This window comes from Aspergillus puulaauensis, chromosome 6 (assembly GCF_016861865.1).
Source record: "Aspergillus puulaauensis MK2 DNA, chromosome 6, nearly complete sequence".
Classification (NCBI taxonomy): Eukaryota; Fungi; Ascomycota; class Eurotiomycetes; order Eurotiales; family Aspergillaceae; genus Aspergillus; species Aspergillus puulaauensis.
This window is the reverse complement of record NC_054862.1, coordinates 2,282,583-2,305,811: the sequence shown is the minus strand read 5'-3', so window position 1 is coordinate 2,305,811 and position 23,229 is coordinate 2,282,583. Positions and strand designations below refer to the sequence as shown.

General features: G+C 52.8%; 8 protein-coding genes across 8 annotated transcripts; 5 read left to right on the top strand and 3 right to left on the bottom strand.

The window, feature by feature from the left end:
• Positions 1 to 33: 33 nt before the first annotated feature.
• APUU_60898A (uncharacterized protein) lies at positions 34 to 3,348 on the top strand (the record flags this gene model as incomplete). Its single annotated transcript, XM_041694188.1, has 1 exon — positions 34 to 3,348. The coding sequence occupies one exon, from the start codon at positions 34 to 36 to the stop codon at positions 3,346 to 3,348; it is 3,315 nt and encodes a 1,104-aa protein (XP_041560044.1).
• Positions 3,349 to 3,918: 570 nt separating this feature from the next.
• APUU_60897A (uncharacterized protein) lies at positions 3,919 to 5,649 on the top strand (the record flags this gene model as incomplete). Its single annotated transcript, XM_041694187.1, has 3 exons — positions 3,919 to 4,206; positions 4,263 to 4,527; positions 4,586 to 5,649. 3 exons carry the CDS (start codon positions 3,919 to 3,921, stop codon positions 5,647 to 5,649), a joined length of 1,617 nt encoding a protein of 538 aa, XP_041560043.1.
• A 1,648-nt stretch (positions 5,650 to 7,297) lies between these two features.
• Positions 7,298 to 9,042, top strand: APUU_60896A (uncharacterized protein; the record flags this gene model as incomplete). Its single annotated transcript, XM_041694186.1, has 3 exons — positions 7,298 to 7,388; positions 7,445 to 7,970; positions 8,025 to 9,042. 3 exons carry the CDS (start codon positions 7,298 to 7,300, stop codon positions 9,040 to 9,042), a joined length of 1,635 nt encoding a protein of 544 aa, XP_041560042.1.
• A 549-nt stretch (positions 9,043 to 9,591) lies between these two features.
• On the bottom strand, positions 9,592 to 10,446 carry APUU_60895S (uncharacterized protein; the record flags this gene model as incomplete). The annotated part of the gene is made up of 1 exon (XM_041694185.1): positions 9,592 to 10,446. The coding sequence occupies one exon, from the start codon at positions 10,444 to 10,446 to the stop codon at positions 9,592 to 9,594; it is 855 nt and encodes a 284-aa protein (XP_041560041.1).
• Positions 10,447 to 11,125: 679 nt separating this feature from the next.
• Positions 11,126 to 12,909, bottom strand: MAL12_2 (glycoside hydrolase family 13 protein; the record flags this gene model as incomplete). The annotated part of the gene is made up of 2 exons (XM_041694184.1): positions 11,126 to 12,378; positions 12,435 to 12,909. The coding sequence occupies 2 exons, from the start codon at positions 12,907 to 12,909 to the stop codon at positions 11,126 to 11,128; spliced, it is 1,728 nt and encodes a 575-aa protein (XP_041560040.1).
• A 261-nt stretch (positions 12,910 to 13,170) lies between these two features.
• On the top strand, positions 13,171 to 14,781 carry APUU_60893A (putative MFS maltose permease; the record flags this gene model as incomplete). The annotated part of the gene is made up of 1 exon (XM_041694183.1): positions 13,171 to 14,781. One exon carries the CDS (start codon positions 13,171 to 13,173, stop codon positions 14,779 to 14,781), a length of 1,611 nt encoding a protein of 536 aa, XP_041560039.1.
• A 188-nt stretch (positions 14,782 to 14,969) lies between these two features.
• Positions 14,970 to 17,029, bottom strand: APUU_60892S (putative amino acid permease; the record flags this gene model as incomplete). Its single annotated transcript, XM_041694182.1, has 9 exons — positions 14,970 to 15,587; positions 15,640 to 15,762; positions 15,810 to 16,153; positions 16,199 to 16,319; positions 16,369 to 16,594; positions 16,642 to 16,717; positions 16,767 to 16,815; positions 16,863 to 16,883; positions 16,931 to 17,029. 9 exons carry the CDS (start codon positions 17,027 to 17,029, stop codon positions 14,970 to 14,972), a joined length of 1,677 nt encoding a protein of 558 aa, XP_041560038.1.
• Positions 17,030 to 18,734: 1,705 nt separating this feature from the next.
• On the top strand, positions 18,735 to 22,597 carry APUU_60891A (putative nicotinamide nucleotide transhydrogenase; the record flags this gene model as incomplete). Its single annotated transcript, XM_041694181.1, has 13 exons — positions 18,735 to 18,831; positions 18,886 to 19,429; positions 19,476 to 19,893; positions 19,945 to 20,062; positions 20,112 to 21,023; positions 21,070 to 21,240; positions 21,295 to 21,549; positions 21,596 to 21,729; positions 21,774 to 21,923; positions 21,974 to 22,142; positions 22,191 to 22,379; positions 22,428 to 22,502; positions 22,566 to 22,597. 13 exons carry the CDS (start codon positions 18,735 to 18,737, stop codon positions 22,595 to 22,597), a joined length of 3,264 nt encoding a protein of 1,087 aa, XP_041560037.1.
• Between the last annotated feature and the right edge of the window lie 632 nt (positions 22,598 to 23,229).

Genomic DNA, 23,229 nt, shown 5'->3' with positions numbered 1-23,229 from the left:
AACGTTCTCAGTAACTGGCAGGCCGATCTCAAGATGGGGTGGTGCCGTGGACTGGGAATGTGCTTTTGCGCGTTCTCGCTGTTTGTGGTGATGCTGGGCTCATATCTTGCAATGCACATCCCCGAGCTGGAGGAAGTGCTGGCGGAACTGAACCAGCCACATGAAGAGCCCTTCGACTGGCACGATTATATCTTTGGCGACAGAGACGAGCCGGAACCGAAGTCGCCTCTTGAGCTGGCTTGTCGCTTAGGAGATGTGAATGCTGCGAGGGCTGCCATCTCGTCTTCATCGGCAACCGACCTCAACGCAGCCCTATGCGAGAGCTGCAAGAGAAACAACACCGCTGTCGTCCAGCTGCTGCTCGAACACCCGCAGATGGACGTGAATGCTGCGCCAGAGGGGAACACTCCTCTATTCTTTGCTGCGATATACAATGAACCCGAAATCATCAGACTCTTGCTCGACCACGGCGCCGATCCATCGATAAAGTCAAACGGTGATCATAGAGGGAGCGAGTATTCTCCTGCAAATTTGACGGCGCTCCATGGACTAGGACGGGGAATAAATGGTAACCACCATCCTGACCGCGACGAAAGGCTGAATCGCGCCGCGGCGCTTTTGATAGACGCCGGGGCCGATGTCCATGCCGTTGACAGCTGGGGCGACACTCCCCTCCATGCATGCCTTCATAGCCGAGCGCCTTTTTTTAAACTGCTGCTCGGCGGCGGTGCAGATCCAAATGCTCAAAACGACCAAGGGGGCACCCCGATGCACTTCTTCTTCGACCTGGGGGAACGGCCGGAGGACCTCGAGGTGCTCATGGCTCATGGAGCGAGACTGGATATTGTACGCACATCGGATGGATTAACTCCCCTGCACTTTCATCTGCCCAGTCTCAACAATATCTCAGCTCTGCGGCCCTACGTCTCCGACTGGGGGGTGGTTGATGCAGAGGGGAGCACGCTGCTTCACCGGGCGGTTGCGAAGCATCGCGTGGGCAACAAGGTCATTTCAGAGCTGTTGGAGCTGGGGATCGATCCTAACCAGAGGGATAACGAGGGGTGCCAGGCCATCCATATGATTAGCTGGTTCGATGTTTTGCAGGAGATCCTGGACATGCTGCTGCCGGCTGGGGCTGACCTCGAGGCCAGAGACTACCAGGGACGTACGCTCTTAGCCCGATTGATGTATCACGGTCCTAGCTACGACTATTATCAGACCCTACCGGCTCTGATATCCCTCGGGGCGGACTTGAACACCAAGGACAACGATGGAAACGGCGTCCTGAGCTATACATTTAAACGGCATACCTGGCACTTTGACCACTTCAACTATCTCCTCTCAATAGGGGCAGATCCTCATATCACCAACAACAATGGGGATACTCTTTTACACCTCCTGGCCGCTAATCTTGCCACTATAACGGATGATACTATGCTGAACGCCATGATCAAATTGATACAGCTGGGGGTGTCTCCCACTCAAACAAACTACCAGGGAATGACCGCGCTGCATATTATCTGCAGCGAGCCATCTGAAAAACTGTTCACCCCGTCTATCTTCGGTGCCAGTGTTTCCATTGACCTGCTCCTCGACGCAGGCTTGATAGACAGTCTAAACCAGCCCGACCACGACGGCATACTCCCAATCCACCTAGCAGCAGCAAAATCCGAAGTCCTAGTGGGAAAGCTCATTGTACGAGGCGCAGATACCACTGCTACTACAAATGACGGCCGCAATTTGTTACATATCGCTGCGGCTGCCGGACAGGGCAACGTGGTTGGACTCCTGCTGGAGCACCATGCATACATTGACAAACTCGCGCTGGTCAATGCACGCCGCAAGAAACGCGGCTACACCCCGTTGCATGAGGCATCACGCTCAGGTCAATTGGAGACCGTCTCGTTATTGCTTGAGGCCGGGGCGGACGTCAGTGTAGCCGACAATGGCGGCGAGCGGCCCATTATACATGAATTGTCGCGGTACGAAGGCAGTGAACTCATTACACACCTGACAGACCGCATGGCCGAAGACGGCTGGATCAATAGGTGGCAAGATGGTCATTCCTATCTCCTCTTCGCTACCCAAAGCCAACTACCGAATTTAGAGACTATCAAGGCCATTGTTGAAGACCTCGGCGTTGATATTAACGAGCGATACACCGAAGATACTCAAACCAGACCACCTCGGTGGTTTACCTCCATGGCGCATGCGGCCCGCGAGTACGAACTTGGGGATACAGCTCTCCATTACCTTGCAAAGGGCGGACATTGGTGGCGCAAGGAGGCCATCAAGTATCTTCTCCAGCACGGGGCTGATCCAAATGCCAGGAATGATAATGGCAAGACCCCCTTAGCACTCGCAGTACAAGAACAACTTTATGGCGGTTATCTGCAAAAGGATATTACGAGGATACTTCTCGAAGGCGGAGCTGACCCTAATATCCCTGCTTCCTGTGGTCATACCCCCCTGGCCCTAGCCGGACGCGATACAGAGCTGGTCAAGCTCCTCCTCGAGCACAGCGCACAGCCATCGCAAGAAGACCCCGAGGAACTCTTCTCAGCGCTTGAAACCTACAATCTCGAAGTCGTCAAGCTCCTGCTAGACACAGGGCTGGATCTGAACACAATCATTCTAACAGAAACGCAGCCTCACTGGCATCTACACCGTCTTCCAAAACCCGAAGCTACCAGCGACAGCCCAACTGTCCGCCCACTCGAGTACATCTCAATGCGAGCCTTCAACGAAGCCCATGCACGAGACCAAGCAATCGAATTGATAAAACACCTCCTCGCCAACGGCGCAAACCCCTATCTCTCCTCTTCCGCGAACCGCAGTACAATCCTGCACTACATCTTCGCCGACGGAGGAATCATCCAGCCCTATCTAGAACTGGAAGATCTCGACCTCGAACGCCGCGATCCAGCCGGCCGAACCCTCCTCATCACAGCCGCAATGTCCGATGTCGGAACAAACGGATACGCATTAGATGTGCCCTTGTTCCTGTCCCCTGGCGGGCGGCTTCCACCGGTCCCTTACGCCGCGGGAGACACGACCCGCGCAATGGCGCTGTATGAGCGCGGAGCTAATCTCACGGCTACCGATAACATGGGGAATAATGTAATTCATTTGCTGGTTGAGCACGACTGTAAGCATGAAAATGGATTGGTTGATGCCCATTGCGAGACGGAGTATCGGAGGACGCTGGAGCTGTTCCTGGATAAGGCGCCGCAGTTGGCGACGCAGAAGAATAAGGACTGGCTGTGGAGGACGCCGTTGGCAAAGGCAAAGGCTTTGAAGACTGAGTGGGCTGTTGAGGCCTTGACGGAGTTTCTTGAGTCTGCTTGAGCTGGATATGACTATATCTTCTATAGTACTTTCATCTCTATTGGCGCAAGCCATGTATAATTAATTATGTATTAACAGATTCAGCATGGCTGAAACAACCTAGCTGTGTCATACTACGATCAATATACATGCCAGTTGTACGGATACCATGGTAGAGAGCCCTGAGTAACCATTAGGCAAATTCGAGTTCCGAGACCATCTTACGTGTCCTTCCTGTCCATTTCTATCAGGTACGTCAAGAAAGTCGGTGTAATATGATGTGATAACTGCCTGCGATGGAGGAACAGTATGAGGCATCGGATATCAGTTGACAAAAGGGGCAGGACACAGGGTAGTCCTGAGTATGTCTGCTCCACGAACATGACGCGTTCATAGCAGCAAGGGATATGCAGCCTTACATTATGGTATTTCATGGATAAAAAATTATTGCGTGAGTCCCCGGTTACCTGCATACGCCGCGCCTGCTCAGCGGTGTGAGAATACAGATTATTTAATCTCCTGCTGATGCTCGAGCATCTTTAGCACTCGTTTGGAACTTGCCTCCTGGTGCGAATATTCAAGCCTTGTCTCATGGGTTCTAACGATTTCATGCCGCGTCTTGTGCCAGATGCCCTGGACCAAGATGCACTCTCCAACCCGGAACGCCTCTTCTGCATACACTCGGTATCCCTCAAGAGTCTCTGCTGCGGATGGCGGCGAGTGACCGTTGGCGACCTAGCCCACGCAGTGGACAAGTTTGCGTGGTGGCTTGAAGAGACCGTTTCGTCCCGCAAAACGCCCGAGAGACTCGTTTATATTGGGCCAAATGACATCCGCTACGCCATAGTCGTTCTTGCGTGCATGAAGATAGGCCACTGCGTGAGTAGCCCGAGTCAGACTTGCAGTATCATGTCCAACTGACAGAAGAGCTCAAGGTCCTTCTCCTATCACCCAGCACGCATCCATCCGTGGTTGACCATCTTCTCACATCTGGAAATTGCTCCAAGCTGCTGTTCGCCCGTGAGCTTATCGACCAAGTCCAGAGTATCACCAAGTCAAATGCAAACCTTCAGACATGGGAAGTGTCGGACCTCTGGGCAATGTTTAATGGTCCAAAGAGACCATTTCCCCACTCCAACGAATATACCCTGGCCAGAGAGAAACAACCGGCTATTTTACTTTACAGCTCAGGGACTACAGGTAAGGCTGCGTTCTAAAAAGAAGGCCGTTGCTGATTACTTGAACTTCTGTCGCTTAGGACTACCAAAAGAGATAGCTATCCCACATGGATATTTCAGTGCAATGGACTATTCCAACCATATTCCATTGCCAGCGGGAAGAAAGCCGACAGCCCCCTGGATGAGCCACCCCAATGACCCGCATCTGCTGAAGACAAGCATGTTCCATGGGACTGGTATTCTGGCATGGGTAGCTGCCATCTTCCATCACACACATTTCGTTATGGGACCCGATGTGCCACTGACTGCAGCGACATTGAAGGCAATTGTCTCCGAGACAGGCGCAAAGTCAGGTCTCTTTATACCCGACATGCTAACAAGCTTGAGTATGTCAACGGATGGAATGGAGGCCTTGGCAAGGTTGGAGTGCATAAGTTTCGTCGGCATGCCTTTACCATCACGCGTTGGTGATAAAATCGCACGCGTTACGCAGTTGCAAGGATGTACTGGTATGACCGAGAGTGGCTATCTCTATACCATACGACCTAGAGATCGCAAGGACTGGGAATACTTCGAATGGAACTGCCACCATCCGGTACAGATGCGGGATCACCCCAGTGGATATTTCGAGTTGGTCATCACACGCCCGCCTGGCTGTTATACGCATGCTCTCTTCTTCGTCCACCCCGATCAACAAGAGTTCTGTACGGGAGATCTGTATATCCAGCATCCTGAGCACCAGGGGCTTTGGAAGGTTGTTGGCCGCAAGGACGACGTGTTTAAGGTGCAAAACCGGGTGTTTCTCCATCCAGCCCCTATTGAGAAAACTCTCGAGGGACACAAGTTAGTTTCTAGGGCTGTGATGACACCCGACCCTGCCCTTCGTGTGGTACTCATTATAGAGCCGGACCGGAGAGTGGCAGGGAGCTTGCTGCCACCCGACGAGATCATCGACAGGCTCTGGCCTTTGGTGGACAAACTCAATGATGGCCTCCCTGTCGAGGCTCGAATGGAAAGGAGTCGGATTGTGGTTGCTCCTGTTGATAAGCCCTTCAAGAGAACAGCAAAGGGAACAGTCCAGCGTCGTCTCGTGCTTGATGACTTTGTAAAGGAAATAGAGGCGGACCTTCACAGCGTATCCTGACCTGCATGGACCATATAACTACTTATAGATGTTTCCAATCAATCTGCCATCTTTATTATCAGGTGTTTAGCAAGATATTCTCCAACTACTAAGTATATAAAGTACATGATTCTGATTCGACTCCTCCCTGGAACATCTACTGGCGGCGAACTTACGAAGTAGAACGTTTCATCCTTCAGATACTCTGTCGGCACCAAATGAAGGGAGGTATTATTGGATAGACTGGCATAAGCCAGTGTTAGGTAAACATGCAGATACCTGCTAGTTATAACTGTTAGTAACGGGGCTGTGTAGTTGGTGATTACAGGTTCCAACACGCTACCTCAGAGACCATTCCACGCGTTTTCAGCCTAAAGGGCCTGAATATTGGGTTACGATACCAGCGTGCGGTCTATATTGCTGGAAGAGGTCAACATCTTCTACCTGCTTGACGCAGGATGTTGACACAGTCTCCGCGCAATCCCCTCCAGATCCCGGAAATGATTGCCCTCGTTCTTGAACATGTCTGCTTCGTCCCTGATCTTCTTTCCTGTGGCTGTGTGAATAGCAAGTGGCATGACCCGGCTGTAGCGAGGCTGTATGAAGGCTCCCTCTACGACATGCAGTTCCGGACCCCCGATATTCCCGCTCTCAACTGCCTTTATCTCTCAGCTCCTTGGATGGCCGGTGCTGCCTCTGAATGTGTTTTCCGATCTCGATTTCTATACCACCAGTAGGAACTCTTACTAGGTCTGTTTACGACTTTTGATATTTTGATAGATGGTCAGTTCATCAATCAATGTCTGTTTTGAACTGGATTCAACCCTGTGGAAATACAACCTGGATGATGATTAAACGGAATCGTCGATATAACACAAATTAAATAGTAGTTTAGAATACGGTCTATCTACAGCATTGCTCCACATGCTGAACTGGCAACTACACGATGCCTGGCTATACAAGCGAAGACATTGCTGCCAGTTATTGTAAGCAGCTATTTCATCATCTGCCTGGGTGATCCCAACAGAGGAATTCCACTGGCTAATCAGCTACAGTCTAATTGCCTTGCACCGACCAGCTCCAACGTCTCACACCAGCGGGCTTGGCTTTTTGGTTTCTGAGGCTGGAGGTCTCGACAGAAATATACGAGTGGAATCATATCCAACCCCAGGAACAGACGCCTCCACAATCAAGTCGGGGTAGCGAGCAGTCTATTCCCAGGTAGGCAGAGATCTGATGCTCGTCGGATTGAATATCACATCCAGTCGCCAATCAGTGTGGCCAATATCGCCTTCGGTCAGATTCCGAACCAGCCCTCCACAATTCCGGTCTGGTTTGCCCACTCCCCAGACTCTCGAGTCATTGTCTCTTTGTCGATTTGCCCACCTGAAGACGGCAGCTGTCGGTCTCCAGTAGGCTAGATAATGGCAGAATCGCCTTCGGTCAGAGTCCGAGCTTGCCCTCCCCACGTTCTGGTCTCGTTCGTCCACTCCCCGGACTCACGAGTCATTGTCCATTTCCCCAGCCCTGACGGCAGTTTTCCGGTCTCCAATTGCCAGGAGTTGATCGGCAGTCCCTCTCCAACTGTCCGACATGTCATCGGCTATAAATGATGCCATTCCCCGCTACGACAGGCTGCTGCATCAAGTTCATTCCCATACACTCCAAAATGAAGCTCGGTATTGCTAAGCCCGAGGGCCTGCGCGATACTCCGCGCGAGGTCTTGAACTGGAAGCTGTTCTGGAGTGCTACCGTGTTTGGTATGTTGCCTCTGCCCCAGTTGATAGATACCATTCTAGAATGCTAACACAATAAGGCCTCCTTGGTCTCAGCCGTGGCCTCGATGAAGGCCTCGTCGGCGGTATGGCCAGCCTGCAAAGCTTCAAGGACGAGTTCCAGCTAGAAGAAGGATCCGAAGGCCAACAAGCGAGCGTCCTGTCCAACATCACCAGCATGGTCCAACTGGGCAGCATCGTCGGATCCTTCCTCGCCTTCTTGATCTGCGACCGACTCGGGCGTGTTCGATCACTGCAGGTCCTCAGTCTGCTCTGGCTGGTCGGGTTCATCATCGTCGTCGTCAGCCACGGCAATGTCTCCCAGATCCTGGCTGGCCGGTTCATCGCAGGCCTGGGAATCGGGATGACGGTCGTGGTCGCCCCTACATATCTTGCAGAGATCGCGCCAAAGAGTGTCCGCGGTATGCTCACGAATATCTTCGCTGGCTCGGTGTATCTCGGCGCAACGATTGCCTTCTTCAGCAACTGGCGGGCTTCGGTGAATCTGCCTGATACCTCGCGCTGGCAGTGGGTGGCGCCGCAGTTCGCGCATATTGGGTTCGCTGCGTATGTTACATACTTGCTTCTGCTTTACCATTTACTATGTGCTAACGAGTTAAGATTCTTCCTGGTTCTCTCCTTCACCGTCCCCGAGACACCACGGTACTACACCATCGCAGGCAAACACGAAGCAGCCGAGCAAGCCCTCGTCAAACTCCGAAACCTCGACAGCAGCCATCCCTACATCCAGGCCGAGATGATCGGGATCCGCGAACAGCTCGAGCGCGAGCAGGAAGGCTCCAGAGGTGTCTCACGCTGGGGAAAAGTCCGCGAGCTCCTCCTCATCCCCGCAAACAGATATCGCCTGATGCTAGGCGTCATGTCACAGGTTCTAGGCCAGTGGAGTGGTGCATCCTCAATCACCATCTACGCCCCCGAGTTCTTCAAATCGCTAGGAAAAACAGGACAATCGGAGAAGCTATTCGCAAGCTGTATCCTCGGAATCGTCAAGCTCGTCTCCGCGTACATCTGCGCCTTCTTCCTAATCGACTTCATAGGCCGACGCCGCTCGCTATACATCGGAATCACAATCCAGACAATCAGCCTTGCCTATATCGCCGTTTTCCTGGGTGTTGTGGGCGAATCAACCCTGGAAGGAGGCCATCTCACCCCGTCCCAGAATCGCAGCGCCGTCGGCGCCATCGCTATGATCTACATCTCCGGAATCGGCTGGACAATGGGCTGGAATGCCTTCCAGTACTTGGTCAACGCAGACATCTGGCCGCTGCGGCTGCGCGCGCTGGGTAGTTCGCTCGTGATGTGTCTGCACTTCGTCAACCAGTACGGGAACACGAAAGCCGTACCGGATATGTTACTTGCCATGCAGAGTTACGGCTTCTTTGTGTTCTGTGCCGTGGTCAGTTTTCTAGGGCTTGTTTGGGTGTGGTTCTTTGTGCCGGAGTTGGCGGGCAGGTCGCTCGAGAGTACAGACGATTTGTTCTCGTTGCCCTGGTGGAAGGTTGGACGCCATGGGAACAGGCTTGCACCGGATCTGGGGGTATTGGGAACTGGAAGTGGTGAGAAGGGTGATGATGATGATGTTGAAAGGGCGAGACAGGTTGAGTACGCACGGGCTTAGATGTTGGTTTAGTATTGATAGGTACTCATTGAGGAATAGCATTCATTCATGCCGTCTATCTAATTAGCTATTAGTATTATTTATATGATTGTCTATATTATTCCAAAGGCATACATCGGTTCTCGAGCCTTCCTGAGCATCTCAGCCGTCGCTCTAGTATCTCTTGACGTATAGTCATCGAATTGACGTTGTCTGGTTGTAGGGTGCTGCAATTGACGTCTATGAGACTCATTAATAGCTTCCGAGATGCATAATCGTGATGCCGTAAGTATATATGGCTGGTATTCCATCTTTCGTGCACCCAGTTCGTCTGTTGATAGTCTGTAATGATGCCCTCTTGAGGATCTCAATCTGCCCAGGGAACGTGTCGGCGCGATGGGCTGTATAGCTGACAGGCTCATCAGAGCCTCTGATAGACCGATAATCGTACCATTCATTTGGATATGATATTAAGATGGACATCTCGAGGAGATGTAGGGGGCGCCCTGAGTGTTCTGTGATCTCTGTTCCACCATGATATGCTCTCGAAATGGTATCGAACGCCATAGCTCATGCTTTACCCAGTGTATTCTGCCTGCCCGCACCATACCCAGGGCCTAGACGGAATATCTCCATCTGGCCGGACATGAGGTCGTCCCCATTGAATCCCGTAAGACACTTCCCCCTCGCCCAAGTCCTAAGCCCATCCTGCACGAACCCAATATCCCCCGACGCACTGGCAACAATCCCAAAAGTCCTCCCCCCAGGCCAACAAACCTGCATAGCAACATCCGAGGGTGCAGCCCTGCGTTTCATAAACTCGATCAACTGCCTAATCAACGGCCCAGCCGAGCCCTTCGCGATATCACGACCGAGATACAGACCAACGATAGACTGTTTCGACTTCGCAAAGACAACCGTCTCTCCTGCCTCGCTCGAAGCAGACTCACCCAGGAGATTTAGATACTGCTGTAACTCGCGCGCAGCGTTCCTGATCTGAACCGTTGATCTCGCGCCGCGGCCCTCCAGACCCCCCCACCAGCCGACTTCGAGATCAACCGCGACCGTGACGGTGGGAGTATCGTAGTTGAAGTTAGTACCACTCATCATGTCGTTTGTATCCGAAGCACAGGCGTGGATGGACTTATTTCGCGCGTCAATGCGGGCGTTGAGCGGGGCGTCGAAGAGGACTGGGCTGTCGCAGTGGCGGAGGTCGTCGAGGGTTAAACCGGGGGTCCATGAGGAGCTGTGCGGGCCGGAGTCTAGACATGGTACTGGACAATATATCTCATAGGAGTCGTGTTCCTCTATGGATGGGTAGTTGTCGTATTGTGGGAGTCTCGTATGGGATGCGTATCTGGCGAGAGCGGGCTGGAAGAGACTTAGGGCTAGCAGGCCCGCGAGGCTGGGGATGTAGCTTTTCATTTGGTATGTCGTCTTAATACTTAATACATGGATGGATAGATGGATATTAACTCGACAGAATCCTACAATCTGCTATCCTATATAGTTGCCAGTAACCCCTGCTCGTAAATTTGGCTTATACACTTGGCTTACGCCCCCACCACCCACCAGACCCTCGTGTGCCATCAGCCAACAGGGATTGACAGGATGGCCCAGACTAGCTGTAATAATGGATATAGGATAATAATTACACGGCCCAAGCAGGGGCGAAGCTGGCACACGTTGCAGTGCACCTTTGACGGGAAGAAGCACAATCATGGGCGTCAAAACTTATTGTGGACTACAGAGGCCACTATCATTAGTTAAACTGAGCCTATTTGGCTCGATATGAGCCTCTTGTTCGATTCTGTTTCTGTTCCTTCTGGCTTATCACTCGGGCTCTTGATAGGTAGCCCTTTCTTATATCAATACTTCATATCCAATCATACACACAGTATGTAAGCCCACCGTAGGATTGTCTAGCCCCATATCCCAACGGCATCCTGGAGGACCTACGCACATCCTCATTAGCCTCAGGGCAGTCAGCCTCGCATGAAGAGATTTCGATATCCACTCCTAACGCAGGAACGCCCTGACACGGCCCACGCCCTGGAGCCAAGGAGGTGAGACTATTCCCTACTCGGTCCGAATACCGTGGGAGCTATACAGCATAAATCCGGCCCTCATATGGCCGCAGTGTCTCGGAGGCTGCAGCATAGTTGCTCACCAGTAGTTGCATCCCAGCTGCCATGTCTCTCGACCAGGCCTGCTCAGTCTGGGTGAAATTCAGCACTACGAGAGCCCGGTGCTCGCCTCTCGACTTCAAAAAGGTAAAGACTTCCTGGTTCTCATAGTCAACCACTTCAAACGTCCCATGGATAAATAACTCCCGGTACTCTCTGCGCAGGCGCAGCAACGTCTTCCAAAACGAGAGCACACTGCCTGGATCCCCCTCTTGCCTCTTCACATTGATCTCGCGATACATATCGTGCGTCCTCATCCACGGCGTTCCTTCACTGAACCCAGCCTCAGCCGTATCATCCCACTGCATAGGAAGCCTCGCATGGTCGCGTGCTAGAACACGGAGACCCTCCATGATGCGTTCTGGACGATCAGGGCTCACACCGGTAGCAGCCTGCCTCTGTGCCTCACGATAGTACCCCAGCCCCTCGATATCCTTATACTCGCCAATCGACCAGTCCCTCGGCGCATTAACCATGCCAATCTCCTGCCCCTGATACAAGAACAACGTCCCCGTCATAGCAACCATCATAACCGCAAGCATCTTCGCAGACCGCTCCCTGAACTCCGGCGCATCAGACGCAAACCGCGACACCGCACGGCCGTTATCATGGTTCTCGCAAAAGGCCGTCGTCCAGCCGTCCGAGCCCTCAATGAAGGACTGCCATTTGCCCACGATGGATTTCAGCTCCGTCAGCTTCCACGGCTGCAGGATGTACTTGTCTTCCAGGCTCTCGCCCATCCCGATATGCCCGATATCCAGGTGGAACACCATACTCAGCTGTTTCGCCGACGCACCGACGTAGCGCAGGACATGGGCCGGGTCTGGTGTATTCGCCAGCTCGCCGACCGTCACGACATCGCCATACGGCGCGAAGACATCGTCGTATATTTCCCGTAGAAACTCGTGGATACGGGGTCCGTTGCACCACATCTCGATCGCCGGCTGGATGTAGCTATTCGGGTCTGTAATAGGCGCGTCCTGGAAGTCGGTATGCTTGCTGTACTTGTTGACAGTGTCGACCCGGAATCCGTCGACGCCCTTCTCCAGCCAGAACCGGATTGCGCTGTTGTAGATGGCTTTGCGGGTTTCCGGGTTGTCCCAGTTGAGGTCGGGCTGGGATTTGGCGTAGAGATGGAGGTAGTACTCCTGTGTATGTTCGTCCCATGTCCCTGGAGCAATACCGTCAGTGTCTAGATATTCAGCAACGTGATATGAAGGAACAGACAGGTGCTCCCAGCGAAATATCCCCGGTAATTCGTGGGAGGCAGCCGATTCCCTTTATCATCATAGCGAGGCGGTCGCCAGAAGTACCAGTCGCGCTTGGGATTATCTCTGCTGCTGCGACTTTCTTTGAACCAGCTGTGCCCGTCGCTGGTGTGGTTAATCACCAGGTCTAGGATAATCCTCATTCCGTGCTTGTGGCAGGCTGTAATGAGATTCTCGACGTCTGAAATGGTGCCATACGCCGGCAGGACGCTCTCATAGTCGGAGACATCGTAACCCATGTCGTGCATAGGCGAGTCGTACATTGGAGAGAGCCAGAGGACGTCTATTCCTAACGAATGCAGGTAGGGCACCTTCTCAATGACGCCTGGAATATCGCCCCAGCCATCGCCATTGGAGTCTTTAAATGAAGCTGGGTAGACCTGGTAGACAGTGGCCTCCTTCCACCAGTTGTTGGTGCCTGTTGGGACGGACATTGTGCGTTCTTCTCTCGCTGGCAATAAAACACAGCAATGGACGCCTTATATGTGAGACCCCGTGCAGCTTGGCTTATAAGTATACAAGCATGGATTGGCCTGTTGCCCCGACTATCCCCCGACATGGCGCCGGTGGCCAACCAGCTTGATTTGTGCGTCTTGCAGTGCGGGGATGATCTACATATCGCTTCTGTGTATATAATGTTCCATCCTCATTGAGGTGCTGCCATCTCAGTCGATTAGGCCAATCTCGTCGAAACCATGGACGACCACAAACAGACCCTGGCCCACGGCAAACATGCTGCCCAGCAAGAGCAGGCCATGACGCTCTGGCAGGGCCTCCGTCTGTATCCCAAAGCCGTCGCATGGTCTGTGCTGCTATCCTCAACCCTCATCATGGAGGGCTACGACCTCGCCCTGCTGGGAACCCTCTACGCTTCACCAGCCTTCAACCAGAAATACGGCGTCCAAACCGCCGATGACGACTGGAATATCTCAGCAGCCTGGCAATCCGGCCTCTCAAACGGCGCGCGCGTCGGCGAGGTCATCGGCCTGATCCTCAGCGGTCTCGTCTCTGAACGCCTGGGCTATCGCTGGACAATGATCAGTGCCCTCCTTGCCATGAACGCCGTCATCTTCCTCTTCTTCTTCGCCGTCGACGTCCGCATGCTCCTCTCTGCCGAAGTCCTGGCCGGTATCCCCTGGGGCGTCTTCCAGACCCTGCCAGCCGCATACGCCGCCGAAGTGTGCCCCGTCGTGCTGCGCCCATACCTGACTACCTACATCAACATGTGCTGGGTGATGGGCCAATTCATCGCCGCCGGCGTCAACCGCGCCTCCTTCGCGCGAGAAGACCAATGGTCCTACCGCATCCCTTTCGCTATTCAATGGGCATGGCCCCTCCCACTCGCCGTGGGGATCTTCTTCGCTCCCGAATCCCCCTGGTGGCACGTCCGACGTGGCGATATCGCCGGGGCCAAACACGCCCTGCAGCGCCTAACCCTAACCTCCTCCCCATCCAGAGACACCAACCAAAGCGAACCATTCGACCTCGACGCCACAATAGCCATGATTGCACACACCAACGAGCTCGAAAAGTCACTCACAGCCGGGACATCATACACCGACTGCTTCAAGCGCGCAGGCGGCAACCTCCGACGCACAGAGATCGTCTGCGGCGTGTGGATCGTCCAGACACTCTGCGGACAGAACTTAATGGGCTACTTCGCCTATTTCTGCGTCCAGGCCGGCTTACCAGAGGTGCACTCGTTCAATCTCTCGCTCGCACAGTACGCACTCGGGATCCTAGGGACAATCGGCTCCTGGTTCCTCATGGCCAAGCTCGGCCGGCGAAGCATCCACCTCCTGGGCCTCTGTTGTTTATTCACACTGCTCATAGTAACAGGGAGTCTCTCCTTCGCATCTCCATCAAACACAGCAGCTAAATGGTCCATCGGCGCCATGCTAATCCTCTTCACATTCCTCTACGACATAACCCTGGGCCCCGTAACATACGCGCTCGTCTCCGAACTCTCCTCAACGCGCCTCCGATCCAAAACTATAAACCTCGCGCGCGCGGGCTACAATATTAGTAATATCGCCGTGAATGTGCTCACGAACTACCAGCTGAATGACGATGGCGAGACGGGGTGGGGCTGGGGCGCGCGGTCTGCGTATTTCTGGGCGGGCTCTTGTGTGGCTTCTCTTGTTTGGGCGTTTTGGAGGGTTCCTGAGCCGAGGGGGAGAACTTTTGCTGAGCTTGATGTGCTTTTTGAGAGGGGGGTTTCGGCTAGGAGGTTTGGGGGGGTTGTTGTTGATCCATTTGAGGATGGGATGGAGGTAGGAGAGGGGAGAGAGGGTGGGAAGGGGTGAAGGAAAGCTGACACCACACTAGAATATTGGGTCTGGCTATAGGTAATGAATATGAATCCAACGTTCGTGGAAAACCACTATTATTTGTTACTTCTATTGAATTAGTCTATTTTGTATGCTTCACAATCCACCTCTTCCTGATTATCACGTCCAATCTTGTATATCTGCCAATGGAATGGTTGACGATATCAATTCTCGGCAGGGATTTTGGTCTGGGGTTCTGGTTCCGGCGACTGACGAGCCTCGCTCGACGTACCACCAACCTCATCCACCGTCGTGCCGACAACACCCTTGCTATCGACGAAGTTCGAGATGCGGTTCCGCGGCAACCACGCCTCCTCCGGCATAATGAAGTACGAAACAAGTGCGAAGATGGTCACGCCGGCCATGATGATAGGGGCATAGTTTAGGTTCTCGCCTGTCACCGGGAAAGCATACGGCGAGAAGAGCACCGCAACAACCCATCCGTTCCAGAACACTCCGATGACCTGGAATGGTTTGGACCACTTTCCAAGACTCCATGCGGGCTTGGGGAATCGTTTCGGGGTGAGGAAGAGACGCGCGAGGCAGATGAGGCCATATGCTGCAGCAGAGGGGACACCGGCCGCTGAAACGAGGGAGGTGAAAGCAACGTCTGACGGGAGGATGGTGCAGGTGATTAAGGCCGCGACACTCCAGACAACGATGACGGCGTTGCGGGGCTGGCCGTTGTGGACAACGGAGACCCAAGAGGAGAAGGGGAGGACGCCGTCGCGGGCTACGGCGAAGACGAGGCGAGACGCCGCTACGATGGCCACCGCGGTGTTCTGTGATGGTTGAGTTAGGGACTTGTCTGATTGGAAATGGGGGGTAACATACGAGCCAGAGGGCGAATATGCAGATAATATTCATGAAAATGTGCCCACCCTTTCCGAGAACAACGGCGTACAGAGGCACGAAGGGCTGCGGCGAGCCGAATTCGAAGAGCTTGTCAGGAGTGGGCTAGTTTTGTTAATCGTTGCTTTTTCAATACGGTCAGGCAGACTTACTGCGCAGAAAAGGAATAGGATAATGGTTGCGAAACCGCCGATTCCACTTGCAACTGTGCTCCAGAAGATACCCCGCGCGGCCGTCACAGATGCGTGCTTGGTTTCCTCTGCGACGTGACCGGAGGCGTCAAATCCAATCAGAATACCGGCGGTGGCAAGATAGGAGAGACACCAGTTCCACCCCGGGGGAGCGTTAGTGCCGTTGTACGTAGACATGAAGGCTTCCTCGGCAGTTCTGAATCCCCAAGTATTGGCTGTGCCAATTGGGAGCCAGATGACATTAAGGAAGAAGTCAAGCATAACAACCGCCGAGGAGAACCAGAAGACATATTTGAAATATCTCGCTGTTGACGTTAGCGTGAATCGGCGGGTTGGTGGACGAGACTTACGCGGCATGAAGTTGAGCAGAGCTGCTAGGGCAAGGAGGACCTCGGTGACGATCCATTGCACAGCACGGAACTTGACGTCTGTCACATCCTTGGGAAAGTCGACGTCAAATACGGTCAATTCCTGTAGCTAGGTAAGTACGCATGTATGGATGGCGATGAGGGTCGCCTACAGATAGCAGATAGTTTGTTGCTGACTGGGTATTACTGGCGCAGAACGTTGTCCACGCAGTGGTCGACCACCATGCGACGATAAATCCAAGGAGTCGTCCGAATCTGGGTCCGCCTGCTTCCGCAGCCCAGAGGTAAATCGATCCGGCGGAAGGCGAAGCAGAGCAGACTTCTGCGATCACGGCCGCTGTGATGAAGGTGAAGACCACGGTAACGAGATAGCTCGTCCTACTCCTGTTAGACTCGTCGCTGCAATATACGAGATCGGTGCATACCAATAAGCCAAGTTTCCGCCAGCGGCAATACCGGTACTAAAGGTGACACGTACACCACCGACAAAGTATAGCGCAGCTGTGATGGAGTTAGAAATCAAACCATGGTCATGTTGCACTGCACATACCGAATGTCGTGGCGAAGTTTTCGAAAAATGAGTATGTCCGATGTAGGACCTGTGCTTATAAGTCCCGCCCGCTTTGTTGATCCGATGTGAACTTACCGGCTTATAGCCCATTGTTTTCTGGAGAAATGTTAGATTCGCCCGGGATAGCTGGTGCGCAAACTTACCAGAAGAGCTGCATCTTCCTGCGATTCTCTTTGGCTCCTCGTATCTTCCCCAGCGGGATCCTGCTCGATGAGCTGATCATGGTGAGCCCGTGACGACATGGCTACAAATCGAACGCGCGACCAGCAATACTACGCGAAAACACAATTTGCACCAAAAGAGAGGGTAAAGAGCAGGAGAAAACTTCTTCTCGTTTTGCGAAGTTGACGATAGAAGCTGTCGCAACCCCACCCGGTCACGAGCAGAAAAAGTAAAAATTTAATTAGCTGACAAGAGCTAGATCATGCCGAAGGTTTCAGCTTTCAGGCCAGACTTGGAGAAGCCAGTGAGCCGCGAGGATATGGGAGGTCAAAATTGACGTGGTCCTTGACGATGATGATGAGATGGGTCGGAGATGACTGTTCCGCAGAATTTGGCTGCACGCAATTCCAGGAACGTTGTCGCATCCACCTCTTGTGCCTGCGCAGCGCGAATGGATGGACCGCGCTTCCGTGGGTCGGGGCCGCGAGCTTAGTATGGCCACTAAGACTGGCTGGGCGTCGCTGCAAGAACTCGACTGAGAAATATTTGGGTCTTCTAAAGCTGAGCGACCATCACCGCACGATCATGGTATCAGATTACTCTGACAGGGTCTCGGCATCGCGTTGGCTATCTCCAGCGAAGGGTCAGCCTGTCTGCCACTGCGAGAAGCAAGGTTCAAGAATCAAGGACGACCCACCGCGAAAACTTTGAGTCGGGGCCATTGGCGGGCCGGAGAATGGAGACCGGTGTGGGCCAATAATTCAAGGTTGTTTTGTGGGCTCTCATCAGGTTAATTTGCTTTAACTTTTGGAGTTCGCAGTCGAGATCAAACGTGGGATTTGTCTTGCTCTTGACTCTTGATTCTTTCGGTTCTTTCGGTTCTTTCACGATGAGGTCACGTGACTACAGACACCTGAGGCAGAAAACGCAGAGGTCGATAACTTGATGTGGACCTCGGAGATCCGAACCGCAGCTTCAGCAGCTTTCACATTAGTGGAGCAGTTCTAGAGTGACGGTGTCACATGGAATCAGTCTGCCGGGAACTTGGAACAGCAGAGGCGCTCTGGAAGCCAGCTTGATAACAGACTTACAGCGTAGTACAGCAGTGACACAATGCGGAGAAACATGCTGTATCACCTGATCGGCCCGTGGGGTAATTCCAGTCTTCCTGTACAAAGCACAGACTTTAAGATTTACGGAGTACTCTGACTTGGTAGATGTGAAGTCATCTGCTGCCAGCTCTTACCGAGTGCCGTTCTTCGGCTCTCCAGAATCCAAGTGGAGACGAGACAATCCCCAGATCCAGCCCGTGCTCTGGCAAGTAAGTTATAGTTATTCACAGTCACTAAGTCTACAGCCCTTGTCTAAGCGCCCAGTCTTGGTCGCACCGTGAGCGGCACCGTTCCATCGATTAGTCTCCTGTTGCCCGATCGTGCCGGCTATTGTCCGTCCCAGGGCGCGACTCGTGGAAGAATGCGCCTTCGTTCGCCCTTGCGGTTGTGCCGGCGATCTCCCCGCAACTCCGTCCCCTCTCCAGCTCCTCCTTCGGTTCTTCCTCTTCTGCTCAGTCACTGCCTGCCGCTAGTCCTCCACTCTCTTCCGAGCTCGAATGAGCTCCTTTAATACCCTCTGGGCACTCCTTCCCCTCTTTTACTCCTCCTCTGCTCGTTCGATGGGCTGTCAACACCCGTCACCTTTCCTCTCCTCATTGTTGCTCTGGAATGAGCCCTGTCGCCTATCGTCGGTGACTCAGTGCGCATTCTCTGCCTGAGCCTTGCATGCACCATGAGTGCACCGTTCCCCCTGCGGTCGGCTCTGGGATCGTGTCGAGCGGTCCTCGGTACCTTCCCAGGCAGGTCCTACATCTCACTCAAGCAGTCGTGTGAGTCAACTGTCCTCAGTCAGTTAACAAGCTACTAACACTACTCGCACGAAGTTGTCCGCCTTCACTCCTCCCGACCCTCGTACCAGCACCATGAGTCAGTCTGGCAATACCATACACAGAGCCCTCGGGCGTACGCGACCAGTACCTCTCCGCCGTCTACAGTTCCTGTCATCCCGTACACCTCTTTGACGATCGGAGTGCCTCGTGAGATTTTCCCGAACGAACGCCGGGTTGCGCTTACACCTCAGAATGTTGCCTTGCTGCTTAAGAAAGGCGTCTCGCGTGTGTTGGTAGAACGCGGAGCTGGTGAAGGCGCCCAGCTGCACGACCAAGCGTATGAGCAAGCCGGCGCTACTTTAGTCGACCAAGCTACTATATGGTCTCAGAGTAACATTGTCTTGAAAGTCCGTGGCCCTCAGCAGGATGGTACCTTCAACGAAATCGAGGCCTTGAACAAAGGCAGTACAGTCATTTCGTTTCTCTACCCAGCCCAGAACAAGGAGCTGGTGGATAAGATTGCCTCACGCGGCGCGACTAGCTTCGCAATGGACATGGTTCCGCGCATCTCACGCGCCCAAGTTTTTGACGCTCTAAGGTAAGCTATCCGTTTAATCGTCGCAGTTTAGTCTAACATGATGTAGTTCGATGGCCAATATTGCTGGTTACAAGGCTGTTCTGGAAGCCTCAAACCACTTCGGTCGTTTCTTAACCGGTCAGGCCACCGCGGCTGGAAAGATCCCCCCCGGCAAGGTTCTAGTGATCGGCGCTGGTGTCGCCGGTTTGAGTGCCATAGGATCCGCCCGCCGCATGGGCGCAATTGTTCGCGGTTTCGATACTAGACCTGATGTTCGAGAACAGGTTCAGTCACTTGGTGCGGAATTCATCGAAGTGGACATCCAGGAAGATGGCGCTGGCCAAGGTGGTTACGCGAAGCAAATGTCACCAGAATTCATCGAGGCAGAGATGAAACTTTTCATGGCACAAGCCCGCGAGGTGGACATCATTATCACTACTGCTTTGATTCCAGGGAAGCCGGCTCCGAAGCTGGTCACCAAAGAGGTAAGTTTTGCTGTGGTCATCGAAGGACATCGATCTAATAATACTGAGTAGATGCTCGCGGCTATGAAACCCGGGTCTGTCATTGTTGATCTAGCTGCTGAGGCTGGCGGGAACTGCGAGGCAACTGTTCCTGGAAAATTGACTACCTACAATGATGTTACTGTTATTGGTAAGTTCTCAACCTGCGTGGTAGGACTGGGTTTTAAATATGATTTCAGGTTACACCGATTTCCCGTCTCGCCTACCAGCCCAATCGTCCTCGTTGTACTCTAACAACATCACTAAGTACCTCCTTTCTATGGCTCCCCAGGAAAAGTCCTTCGGTGTTGATTTGACGGACGAGGTGGTTCGAGGATCTATTGTGACTCACAATGGTGAAATCCTCCCTCCCGTACCTCGTGCTGCACCACCGTCTCCGAAAAAAGAAGCAGCAGCAACCCCGTTGGCGGCAAAGGCAGAGCTGGCTTTGACACCATGGCAAAAGGCCACCCGTGAGGTCACAGCTACCACCGCTGGGATGGGAACTGCTCTCGCACTGGGCAAAGCAACTGGACCGATCTTTATGGGCAACATGCTGACAGCTGGCCTGGCCGGGCTTGTCGGTTATCGTGCTGTTTGGGGTGTTGCGCCTGCTCTTCACTCCCCCTTGATGAGTGTCACCAATGCGATTTCGGGTATGGTTGGTGTTGGCGGATTCTTCATCATGGGCGGCGGCTACCTTCCCACAACCGTTCCGGAATTTCTGGGATCCGTGTCTGTTCTTCTCGCATTCATGAATGTTTCTGGCGGTTTCGTCATCACGAAGCGCATGCTCGATATGTTCAAGCGTCCTACTGATCCACCTGAGTACCCCTGGTTGTATGCTATCCCGGCTGCTATCTTTGGCGGTGGCTTTCTGGCTGCCGCAGGGACTGGTATGGCTGGACTCGTTCAGGCGGGATATCTAGTCAGCAGTGTCCTGTGTATCAGCTCTATTTCTGGCCTTGCTTCCCAGCAGACCGCGCGCCGTGGAAATATCTTCGGTATACTCGGTGTCGCTGCCGGTATTCTCGCGTCGCTAGCAGCTGTCGGATTTTCTCCTGAAGTATTAACTCAGTTCGCCGGTGTTGCCAGTGCAGGTGCTGTTGTTGGTGAGTATTCTATCATATTTAAACCTATTCCGCTAACAGTCAACAGGGGCGTTGATTGGACGTCGTATTACTCCAACTGGACTTCCACAGACTGTTGCCGCTTTACACTCCGTTGTTGGCCTCGCAGCCGTACTCACAAGCGCTGGGAGTGTGATGGCCGACATAAACGATATTTCGACTCTCCATCTAGTTACAGCATATCTTGGAGTCCTTATCGGTATTTCAACCAAATTCTGCTACTTTGATTCATAGTGTATCCTAACTCGCTTAGGTGGTGTCACATTCACTGGCTCCATTGTGGCCTTCCTCAAACTCGCCGGCCGCATGTCCTCCAGGCCGACAATTCTCCCCGGGCGCCATTTGGTGAACTCAACCTTGCTAGGAGGCAATATAGCTACTATGGGCGCATTTATCACCATGGCGCCCGCTAACCCTGTTATTGCTGCTACATGCCTGGGAGCCAATACCGCGCTCAGTTTCTTAAAAGGCTACACCACGACTGCCGCTATTGGTGGCGCAGATATGCGTATGTACAGCGGTGCCTCTGTATTTAATTTTGCTAACAACTGCAGCGGTTGTTATTACCGTGCTTAACGCGTATTCCGGTTTCGCATTAGTTGCAGAAGGGTTTATGCTCAACAATCCGCTCCTCACGAGCGTGGGTTCTTTAATTGGAGTCAGCGGTTCAATTCTGTCGTACATAATGGTATATCTCATCAACCTTGCAGCTGGACTGTGCTAATTTGATAGTGTGTCGCAATGAACCGATCTTTGCCGAACGTGCTGTTTGGTGGAATATCGAACCCTCAACAATCCCAGAAGAAGATCGAGGGCGAGGTTACGCAAATCAATGTTGAAGAAACGGTAGACTCTCTGGCCAACGCGGAGAGTGTCATCATCGTAAGTATATCCACTTCGTCTTAGTTCCATACTTATGCTTACAACTGTAGATTGTTGGCTACGGCATGGCCGTAGCAAAGGCACAGTACGCCCTAGCCGAGATCACGCACATGCTGCGTGCCAAGGGCGTCAAAGTCCGCTTCGCCATTCATCCCGTTGCCGGGCGTATGCCAGGGCAGTGTAACGTCCTGCTTGCAGAGGCGTCCGTGCCTTACGACAGTTAGTACTCGATCCTCCTTCATTTGACTCGGTTACTGATTATCCCAGTTGTACTGGAAATGGATGAAATCAACGACGACTTTACGGACACGGACGTGACCCTCGTGATCGGCGCCAACGACACAGTTAACCCTATCGCCCTGGAACCCGACTCCGCAATCTCAGGCATGCCCGTGCTGCAGGCGTGGAAGAGCAAGGAGGTTATCGTGATGAAGCGTGGCATGTCCAGTGGATACGGTACGCAGCAATCATTCTTTATGATCGAGCAATACTAACTAGCCACAGCTGATGTCCCCAACCCGATGTTCTACAAACCCAACACCAGGATGCTATTCGGAGACGCAAAGACCTCGTGTGATGGTAAGCTAACTACTAACTTTCTCTTAAACCCTCCAAGTAAGTCAATTCTAACCTTTGCCACAGCCATCAAAGCCAGTATCGAGGCCCGTAAGTAGGGTAGGGGAGGGAACCGGTTGCATATGCACATATGGGCAATTCTGCGATTTTCTTTTTTTTCCCCTATTTATTTCCAGCCGTGCCCATAGACAGACCAGACCAGACCTACTCTGTACTTCTTTGCATCGCTGATCAATGGGATAAACCGTTTTTTAAGTTGATCGACGTGCGCATCACACTAACTGCACACGTAATGCAAAGCTAAAGGGCCACCCCTCAAATTATCAATCTGAGCGGTTTATCCTTTTAGCCGTCTCCTCGGCTATCATCGGAAGGAGGCGTGCGCTGTCGGAATAAAATCCCGGCGCCCGTTGTACCACAACAACTAAGTACGTAGACACCTTTACGGATCTGACACGTCAAGTTGCACGAGTTGGAGGCTAAAATCGCATGGTACATTATTGGTCTCTTAAAATAAATTTATTCTGACAGGGTACTTAATTTGGTGGCTTGTATGTTGTCTCCGCAAACCGCTAGTCCTAGAGTTATATATTTCCGCACCGGAATTCAAAAGATCCATAGACAACTCCGTATTGGTATTTATTCAGAAGGAAAAATGGACTCCAACTGCGGGAATTATTACGTTTTTGCTTCTTATTGCAAAACGCCAAGTCTAAACAGAAGCAGGTCT